Genomic DNA, 11,085 nt, shown 5'->3' with positions numbered 1-11,085 from the left:
GAATTGAACTCAGGACCTCTGGAAGAGCAGTCAGTCCTCTTAACCACTGAGCCATCTCTCCAGCCCAGAAATGTAGATTCTTTTTTTTTTTAAGATTTATTTATTTATTATATGTAAGTACATTAGCTCTCTTCAGATCTCATTACAGATGGTTGTGAGCCACCATGTGGTTGCTGGGATTTGAACTCAGGATCTCTGGAAGAGCAGTCAGTGCTCTTAACGGCTGAGCCATCAACATTGGGAGTCTTCACTGTTTGCATCAGAGCATCCAAAGCCTGTGGTGTGCATGGGCTACCTGTTGCCAGGGCCACAGCCACCATATTCCCAGAATCCATTGGGCTCACCTCCCACCTTTACCTGCAGCCACTACGTCAGAACCCATATATATATATGTATACATATACATATACATATGTATAACCCATATACATATATATATACATACATACATACACGGGGAACATTCCTCCATCTCTCTCCTCTTCCCCTCCTCTCTTTCCAAGCTACTGCCCCCTCTCTCCCTCTCAATTAAACCTCTTACACATGAAAATGTTCAGACCTAGAGTGTGGTATGTTCTAACGCGACCTGTCATTCTAACATATCATTCACTCTCTTCTATACCTATTATCCTTAGGTTTGGTCTTCTCATTGTATCCTGGATTTCCTGGATGTTTTGGGTTAGGAGCTTTTTGCTTTTCGCATTTTCTTTGACTGTTATGTCAATGTTTTCTATGGTGTCTTCTGCCCCAAGATTCTCTCTCCTATCTCTTGTATTCTGTTGGTGATGTTTGCATCTATGACTCCTGATTTCGTTCCTAGGTTTTGTATCTCCAGGGTTGTCTCTCTTTCTGATTTCTTTATTGTTTCTATTTCCATTTTTAGATTCTGGATGGTTTTGCTCATTTCCTTCACCTGTTTGATTGTGTTTTCCTGTAGTTCTTTAAGGGATTTTTATATTTCCTCTTTAAGGGCTTCTAGCTGTTTATCTGTGTTCTCCTGTATTTCTTTGAGGGTGCTATTTATGTCTTTCTTAAAATCCTGTATCATCATCATGAGAAGTGATTTTATATCTGAATCTTGCTTTTCCGGTCTAATAGTGTGTCCATGACTTGCTATGGTGGGAGAATTGGGTTCTAATGATGCCAAATGACCTTGGTTTGTATTGTTTATTTTCTTATGCTTGCCCCCCGCCATCTGGTTATCTCTAGTGCTACCTGCCCTTGTTAAATCTGACTGGATCCTGTCCTTCCTGTGATACTGGTTGTCAGAACTCCTCAGAGTCAAACTGTCTCTGGGATCCTGTGATTCTGGGATCCTGTGACCCTGGGCTTGTTAGAGCACCTGGGAGTGCAGCAGCTTCCTCTGGGTGTTGTGGGACTGGCTGAAGAGCCTGGGCCCAAGGTCTACTCAGGACACCAGCCCAGAGAGACTGGAAGGAACCTGAGCCACTCTACTAGCAGAGTTCCTGTGTGCCTGGTCCTGCTGGTACCAGTTAACTCCCAATGTTGGGACAGATGTTGTGTCCTCCTCACCTCTGATCCTGAGAGTGTCAGAGCACCTGGGAGTGGAGCTTCCTCTGGGTGTTGTGGGACTGGCTGCAGAGTCTGCTCAGGACACCAGCCCAGAGAGACCGGAAGGTTTTTTTTTTTGGGGGGGGGGGGGTTGAGACAGGGTTTCTCTGTATTGTGGCTGTCCTGGAACTCACTCATATGCCCCACAGGTTGAGAACTCCTTCTCTAGAGGAATAGAACTGGCAGAATGAGTGTGTATGACACAGTACAAACTGGGTAGTATGGAAGAGGCTGAGCTATTCAGTTCAGTACCTCATAGACCAATCTGACACTGAAGGCCTGCACAATTCTTAGACAGTTGCTGATCTTCAGCCCAGGTTGGAAGCCAAGCAGCTATATTCTAGAGTCAGCAAGAAATGGCAACAGCAGCAACAATGGAGAAGACATCTTCCCCAGCAAGGAGCTAAGCACTGCTTTCCCTCTGGCTCTTAGTGATCTGAGCTGCTGCCAATCTATCTCAGTTAATACCAGATCTGTTTGGGTTAACAGTCAAGATTAACTACCACAAGTACAATTAAAAGTCAAATTGCTTTGAAAGTCTCCATTGTTTTGTTGTTGGTTTTTGTTGTTGCTGTTGTTGTCTTGAGACAGTGTCTCACAAAACCTGAACTGGCCTTGATTTTAGCCAAAGGTGACCCTGAGCCTTTCTCCCTCCACTTCCCAAGTACTGGGGTATAGGTATGTAGCTCCATGGCTGATTCGTAGTTTGTAGTTTGAAAAGAAAATGTTACCTTCTGGCAGTAACATTTTTACTGCTAGGTCTATATTATATAAAAGTCTACATGTTTAAAATTTATTTTTAATTTTATAAATATTAATCAGTTGGTGTGTTTGCTTTCTTCATGTGTAAGTGCCTATATTGTGGCCTTGATTTGGACTCTGACCTTTTTTAGACTGTTTGCTGACTACTAATGTGAGCCCATATCAGTTGGCACAAAGTAAGGCCATGCCATTACCTCCCTTACATCCAGTGGACAAAACTGAGTAGCACTACCCTCCATAGGAAAAGGAGCAAAGCACTTTACTTGTAATAAAGCATCTTAGTCAAATGTGTCTGTTTGCATTATCCAGTACTTAATATATTAGTAGGCAAAGCAGAAAGCTAAGTTGCTTTTCCAAAGTTTGCTCTAGTGAGACTCTTCTAATTACCTTAATACTAAAGGTAACTGATGGTCACATCTTGCCTTTTTTACTTTATATTCTTCCATTATTGGAATATTACAGCCATAGGTTAAGTGTGTTCATTCAGGCTGACTGAGTTCAAATTCTAGCACATCAAATTCTAAATATGTTTTCTTTGAGAATCTGACTAAGAACTCTGAACTTTAGAAACAATGAAAGCACTTAACTTGTCAATGTTGGCGTGAATAATAGACATCTCAAGCAGAAATCAAAGTTATATAGTAGATAGCCAATACATGTTGACTATTTAAGTACAGAGTCTAATAATATAGAGTTAAAGGTGACCTGAGAGCATTTTTATCTTTCATCCTGATAAAGAAAAACTAGTAAATATAAATATACCTTTTTAAAGGGCAGCCAAAGGAGACAGGCTACATACACATACTGTACTTTATAAATACTTCCCTTAAGGCATGTTTCATCCCCATTTGATTCATTGTGTTTATTCTTTCTCTCCATTGTATTTTCTAGATTGAATCAGCAGAAGTATCAGGAAATAGTGAGGTGTGTAGTTTTCTCCAGTACATGGAAAAGTCAAAACCTTGGCAGAAAATATGGTGTGTGATCCCCAAGCAAGACCCCCTTGTGCTGTACATGTATGGTGCTCCTCAGGTAACTAAGCCATGTATATTTGAATGGCATGGCCAAGTCAGAGGGATGCATGTGGAAACCAACCCTCAGGAGAACAAAAAGCTCAAGCAGTGTCATTGTGGCCTATTCAATCTTAAAATAAGGAAAAGTTGATTTTGTTGATTTAAACTGATAAATAAAGCAACTTATAGTTGCTTATTATGCACTTGATAAGTCATTATCCCTGATCATCTCTTATTCTTATTTAGTAGATGTGAGAAAAGGCAAATTGAATAAGGAGTATAGGAGTGAGTTAGAAGGGGATGAAGCAAAGAAAGAGGGTGAGCAAGTTGTTTGTAAAGAGTAGAAATACTCATCATTTTGTGCTTGGCTTTATTTGTTGATAGTACTAGAGATGTAAGGACAAAGTAGTTGAAAGAAAGGAGTCACCATAAATCCTGGGGTAATAATACTCAGTAACAAGTTTTGTGACCCATTTGTACAGCTAAGCTAGACACCTGGGGTCAGCTCTAATGCTGGTTCAGCTTCTAGTATAAGCCAGAACATGGTGTGTAGATTGTTTTGCTTTGATAGTGAACTACACTTAAACTAATTATATATTCATGCACTTTAGAAACATAATTTTTAAATTTGTCAGACTTTACCCTCATCCTACATCAAGAACTAGAAAAAAAGCTGGGCAGTGGTAGCGCACACTTTTAATCCCAGCACTTGGGAGGCAAAGGCAGGTGGATTTCTGAGTTCAAGACCAGCCTGGTCTACAGAGTGAGTTCCAGGACAGCCAGGGCTACACAGAGAAACCCTGTCTCGGAAAAGAAAAGGAAAGGAAAGGAAAGGAAAGGAAAGGAAAGGAAAGGAAAGGAAAGGAAAGGAAAGGAAAGGAAAGGAAAAAGAAAAGAAAAGAAAAAAGAAAAGAGAAGCTAGACCAGGATTGATAGTATAAGCCTATATTCCCAGCTAATCAGGAGAATCATAGATTTAACACTTGCTTAGAAAACGTAGTGAAATACTGCTTTAACTTCTTTCTTTTGTTTAAGTTTTAAAGTGAAATGAATAGATAAAGAAATATATAAATAAGAGGATTGGAACATGGCTCAAGAGTAGAACACTACCTCATATGCAGGAGGCCTTGAAGTCATTTCTGTGTATGAAAATGAAAGAAAAAAAGAATAATAGTGGGACAGTGGTGGCAAAAGCCTTTAATTCTGGCACTTGGAAGGCAGAGGCAGACAGATTTCTGAGTTCAAGGCCAGCCTGGTCTACAGAGTGAGTTCTAGGGCTACACAGATAAACCTTGTCTTGAAAAACCAAAAGAGAAAAAAAAATGAAGAACTAGAAAAAAAAAATTTTTAGAAAATCCCTAAAAATACCAATGTATGCTAGTCTACTTTGCTGTTTTCCCTGACAATAGTTAAGGTGAGTGAATCATGAAAATATGATTTTTTTAATCCTTAGTAATGCTTGCTGACTTTAAACCTTGAGATTGCTGTTATTCACCCTCCATCTTGGCTTTTCACTAAGTGGAGAACTGCATGGGCTTTGAATGAGCTTACCACAGAAGCAAGCTTTGCAACAGTATAATTTTGCTCATCTGAGTGTCAGCTCTACTTCCTTCATTTTCTTCAGCCAACACTATTGTTGACCCCATAGACAGACACTAAAGTCAGCCTTTGTCCAAAGAGAGTTCATGAATGAGAATCTGTAACACAGTGGTCAGGGGAGAGTTTGTAGGAGCAAGGACCACATATACCTATGTAATAATATGTCTTGTATGTACAATGTCCTTTCCTTAGGATGTCAGAGCCCAGGCGACCATACCCCTCCTGGGCTACATTGTGGATGACATGCCTAAGAGTGCAGATCTGCCGCATAGTTTCAAGCTGACCCAGTCCAAATCTGTGCACAGCTTTGCTGCAGACAGTGAGGAACTGAAACAGAAGTGGCTGAAAATCATCCTTCTAGCTGTCACAGGTGAGACACCAGATGGCCTAAGTGAGCATCTAGCCACCTTGAACAATCTCCCTGGACCCAAGAAAAAGTCAGAATGCTAAACTCCAGCAGCTGCCAGTGTGGAGTCTCCAGTAAGACACATAGCTCAAGACATCCCTAGCTCTCCTTCCTTGTCTCTTAGCACTTTGCTTTGTGAAATATGGTTTCATAAACACATCTTTTGGGGACTTCTTTCATATGTTTATATGTAGTAAAATCAGTGTGCAGAGCCATTCTTCTGTTGAAGTTCTGAAATAATGTGGAAAATGGAACCTTTTTGATAAGCTATTCCTTAACTGTGTATGTTTGCCTTGAGAGGGGAAATGTTAATTGATTCAATCACTACCTGGTTATAATGGGCCTTTCATTTAAGACATCCTTCAGTGTCTTGTTCACATGTAGGACTTGTAACAGTATGAAAGATATACCTCCGTGTAACCAAAATAGATCTATGGTAAAAAGTACAGGGACACTTTAGAGTATTGTATGAACTTGTCTAGTTTGTAAGTCTCATGCTACATAAATAGTTTTTGTTCTTATACAACACAAAAAATTATGGGTTCCTGATGTTGATACTTTTTGACTTAATATAATACTTGTTTTGTAGAATTACTCCTAATAATAAAATATCTAAAATACAAATCAATTTGCCTGTATATAATATTGAAAATAAGTATGAATATGTCAGCTTTTCTCTTCAGCTTTAGTTTTGTTTTCACTCTGGTTAATTTTTTAAATATAAAACCTATTTTATTTCTAAACTTAGCAGTATTCTAAATTTAAGAAAAATTGATAATTTATGTTGAACTGATTAGAATCTAACTGTATTGATATTTTTATAGTAAAAAACAGTAATTTATGTAGTGTCGGTTACAGTTTGAATTCCAACAGTATTTTTAGAGTACTATTTTTCTTTTGTTCTGTACCTATTTAAAGCAGTGCCTCTCTTAGAAGGTGCTATTAATTCTTATTTAGATAAAAGATGAGAGTTTAGTAAATATTAACTAAGCATTATTATTTTTAACTACTCTGATTATTCTCAACTTAAGTGCACTTTGGTCACAGATTAAAAATGTATGGTTTATTTTACATTTTATAATAACATAATTGTCATGGTAATTTAATGTCAACATGTACAAAAACTTCCTAAAACTTGAACTATATAAGACACCTGACCTTATAGAGACCTGGGATATATGGAAGGCGTTGGTTTGCCGTTCCCTGCCCTCCTTTCCCTCAGGCTGTTATGGACAGGTAAATGAGGATGACATCTAATGAACACAGAGTGACTGGGTGAGCTTTCCTTCTGTCAGCTACAAAGCAGAGCTCGTGTGTGCCAGCTTATCTGGCAGAAGAGAGTTATTAGTAAAGGAAATTTATGCTTAATCATTCACTAGAAAAGATAGCTGAAACCAGGATTTCAGAATCAATAGTGGCAGGTTTCTCTGAGATGGGAAGCATGAAAGAAACTGCAGAATTGTTCTCCCTTTATATCCCAGACTCTCAGATGAACTATGGCTGTCTCCTAGGTTGTGCTTGTGACTAAAATCTGGTGTTGAGTTGACTGTTTAATACTTCTCTCATATTAGAGTTTTTTTCTTTCTTTTCCATTCTCCAAACATTACCACTTTTACTGTAGTGTTTACTAGGAATACATAAGAATGTCATCACTACACACAATCTTTAAGGGCTACACTTGAGATGTAGGGTACCATTTCTCAGAAATTGAGACCACCACACATTTTTATACAGCTCGTGTTGCACAAGAAAAGTCTCTTGGTTTTTTTTCTACTCCAGAAGAACAAGGAAACCAATTAGTTTGCTTTCCTTCATGAAATACCAGACATGACCATTAACATTAAGCCATCTGTTTAGAATCACTAATGGGCAAAACAAAAAGCTAACTTCTTATTCCCTACTAGATGAGGGTCATATAAAAAGAAATTGTATATTGTTTCTCTTTTGTCAGCATTGATGCTGTGTTTAAGTGGGAGGAAAGAAACCAGGTGTGCAGGGTACCTGTTGACAAAATTAAACAATAACTATACATCTTACTTTATTTTTCATATTTCAAGAAAAGCAGCAAAATGTAGAATAATTTTAGTAAAATCAGAATAAGTAAAATCACAATGTAATAAAATCAGAATAAGGATGACTTTTGTAAATATAAATAGAATAATGAGTGGGCTATCTCATTTAGAAGATTTATGTCAGATTATATTAAAAAAAAAAACCTATTTAATCAGCAAGAAGACTACATGCTTGCCTACCAGCAAATTCTTCAATAGAAGGGATGTGTTTAGATATTCAGTGTAGTTTAACTTATACTATTGAAAGGATATTCATAAAAAGGATGTTAGCATGCTCCTAGTGTTCATTCAGTAAGGAGTGTGAGTGCCAGAAGAGGATCTTCTCCAGTCGCTACCTTTACTTCTCCCCACAATGAGTCAAGCACAAACCACTTCCCCCATCTCTCTCAAAATAACCACAAATGCTTTTAGTGGGAGAAAAAAGTAATAGAATAATATTAATTACTTATTAAGTACTCAACTCTGAGGCTAAGGAGAATTCTATGCAAGGATGAGAAACAGTTCAGTCAGATCTCCAGAACCCATGTAAAGGCCAGGCAAGCAAGGGCAACAGAAGTGGGGCCAGGAAGTCTTGGTGAAGGTGCTCTACCCAGGCAAGCCAGAGCAGCGAGTACAGGAACAGCACGTAACCTTGCCTCAGTGCATGAGGTAGAGAAGCACCAAGGAAGTCACCTGACATCAGCCTCACATCTCTCCACATATGCACAGTTCCCTAAATATATTGTGAGCACACATGCATGGACAGTGTGCATGCACATACATATCAAAAATTTAGTTCAAATAAACTCTAATCCAAGAGGTTGTTAGAATAACTAACCTCTTTCTGAGATAAGTGGGGTTTCATAATAAACTGAGCCTGAACATAGTATCAGTTCCTTTCCTGATCAAATAAGTGTTTCATATGGTTCTTAATTTGTTATTTTCTCTAATTTAGTGCACTCAAACATAATCTTTAAGAAAAATGTCCTTCCTTCAAACTTAAAAAAATATTTCTTTGGTAAAGTTGTTATTCATTCAAAGCCGTTCAACTTTCAACTTAATTGTTGCTTTTTGTTGAAAGTCTACCATTTGGTAAAGGTGAAATGTGGTACATGCTTTCATCTAACGTTTTATGTGGAGTTCAATAATGAAAAATGCCACTAGCCACTTTTGTAATAATTCCAAGCAATAAAATTCTCCAGGTATGAATTTATGCCAAAAATTTAACATGAAGGCCCTAAGCTATAGCATATAGAGAATCAACTTCTGAGAAGTGATAAGATAATCCAAATTGCTGAGCACGGGGGGAAGAAGGAAGGCATCATCCCATGGCTTCAGACGGATCAACTGTGTTGAATTTCTCTTATTTAGAATTATTTATTTACTTTATGAATATGAGTACACTGTCACTATGTTTAGACACACCAGAAGAGGGCATCAGATCCTATTGCAGATGATTGTGAGCCACCATGCAGTTGCTGGGAATTGAACTCAGAACCTCTGAAAGAGCAGCCAGTGCTCTTAATTGCTGAGCCATCTTTCCAGCCTGTGTTTAATTTCTACAAAGGCTATGTATAATGCATACATACATTTCTACAAATGTATGTATATGAAGCAGTTCATTTTCTCTGCTCTGTTTTATCAACTGTGTTGTACATTTCTATGAATTGAACTCAACATAAAGGCTGCCATGCTATCTTCATTGGATTACCTACACCATTTTTTTTAATATAGGAATTAACTTTGTAAATGTTCCCTGTGGAATTTTCTAAACAAGAGTATCTCTTGCCATCAGAACTGTTTAAAGCAGACTATAATTCCATGGTACTTCAGGGTTGTTGAAGAGCCACTGATGCCTTCTAAAATCCTCTACTTCTGGAGTTCATGATTCTGGTTTTTGGGGTTTTTTTGTTTGTTTGTTTTCCTCCTCTTGGTTGAAATGTAAGGATTTTCTCTCCTTCAGGTATTTTCAGATATCATTTGTTTATTTCCAAAGCTTTAACTTATTCAGAGTGTATTGTCTGAAATGCATTCTTAATCATGATCTCTGTCAGTGTGTTGTCATGGCAAATGAGCATGAATAAGAGCAAATCAGTTCCCGGAAAGCATAGGTTTTATTTATCTCTGTTGTTATAAGAGTAGAAGGTAACTTAGCTTTCCTACATCACATGATGTTCATGTCAATAGATCTAAGATAAGCACATGTATGTATAATCTAACATTTGAAAGACAGAACAATCTTAGTGTTTTCTTTAATGTTGTGATCTTCAAGAATGTATGAAGTAAAAAGTGAGGCTAAGGAGTTCCTCTTATTAGAGTTACATTCACATTTGTAGGGGATCCTGTCACTTCTTCATTCTAAGTTTCATTAGAATCAAGTTTTTTATTTTCATATAACTATCAAACTATAGGTTCCCTAGATTTAAAAATAAAAGCATTAGACAATTAGATCTGTCTAAAAACTCTGTATAAATGTAAAAATTATTAATCTTCAATTCTCACCAAAGAACAAAATGTTATATAAATTTTAATTTAAGTATTTAACAAATTATTCACATGTGTTTCTAATGTTATAATTCATCTTTACCCAGGCCCATCAATCTTGCTAAGTTACAGGGAGAGACAATGTTGCTTTTGTTACAAGTACATAAAGAACACTGAGCTTAGCAACTCAAGAGAATGAAGGAGCTGGATAAGTGGGCTGGCTACTAGTGTCCATATGAACTGCTTGGGGGAATTAAGTTAGAAGATATCGATGTACTTGTTTGTGGATAAAATCTTGTGCTCAGGATTTGACCTTGGCTTCTAAATTATACATAATATTATCTTATCATTACTTTATTTCTCCTTTAAGCTTTCACAAAATAATCTCATTATATAAGCCATTTTCTGCTATTTTTCACTCTAAAGTCAACTTTCTAAGCTAAGGAAATGGCCAAATGCTTTGTCTTTTCTGTATTTCAAGATAAAATAACACATGGCTTCTACAAGATAGTTTATTTGTTGGAGGTGGGGGTCACTGAAAGTTACATAAAGATCACATTTTGCTCTAAAATTCATTGTGATCAATTTGATAAAAAATTAAATCAAATTTTAGTATATTTTAATAAGTGAATACTAAATGCATCAAGTAAAGACAAACCATATAGCCCATTATGATGACAGATTTGCACTGTGTATTATGAAATATGAGGACTCATATATAATAGGTATCATTAGCATTTAATCATTCATGTATAAAACCAAACTGGCATTTCATATTTTAAGAGACAATTAACTGTTATTTAAAAAGATAAGTATTATTTTGATTTTTCTTTAACTTGTTGACTGAGTTTCAAAGGGCACATCAGAATTTTATAGTTGACGCTAATGTGAAAATATAAACATCCCTATTTTGTAGTGGTGTGAATGTACAATACTTGGACATGCTGTATATATAGTGTAACATCTGTATATTTGATCATAAAGGCAGATAATTGAAAACATTGTAGAATTAAGCCTTTCAATTCTTGTTAAATATGAAATATTTGTATCTTGTAAATAAAGACATCCTTAAATTGGTTCTGCAGACTTGGCTGTTATTTCTACCAGGAATATATATATCAAGTATGCATGATTTTGATTTTCTGATCAGAAAAAAAAAGGTTATTCCAAGAGGATACTGATAATTCTAGTGTCTAGT

The 11,085-nt window shown here is 36.8% G+C and overlaps 1 protein-coding gene across 8 annotated transcripts in view; it reads left to right on the top strand.

Moving 5' to 3' along the window:
• Positions 1-11,085, top strand: part of Fgd4 (FYVE, RhoGEF and PH domain containing 4) — a 175,418-nt gene that overhangs the window by 157,921 nt on the left and 6,412 nt on the right. For 7 of the 8 annotated variants that reach the window (XM_031363214.1, XM_031363219.1, XM_031363221.1 and 4 more), the window contains exons 16-17: positions 3,226-3,366; positions 5,139-5,316. In XM_031363214.1, coding sequence (XP_031219074.1) covers positions 3,226-3,366; positions 5,139-5,316 — 319 coding nt within the window. Of the gene's footprint in view, positions 1-3,225; positions 3,367-5,138; positions 10,972-11,085 lie in introns of those variants that run through there. The other variant, XM_031363215.1, reaches the window with a different exon arrangement.

The sequence above is a fragment of the Mastomys coucha genome, unplaced genomic scaffold (genome assembly GCF_008632895.1).
Source record: "Mastomys coucha isolate ucsf_1 unplaced genomic scaffold, UCSF_Mcou_1 pScaffold12, whole genome shotgun sequence".
In the NCBI taxonomy this organism is placed as follows: domain Eukaryota; kingdom Metazoa; phylum Chordata; class Mammalia; order Rodentia; family Muridae; genus Mastomys; species Mastomys coucha.
The sequence above is the reverse complement of the archived record's forward strand: the minus strand, read 5'-3'. Positions and strand labels throughout refer to the sequence as shown.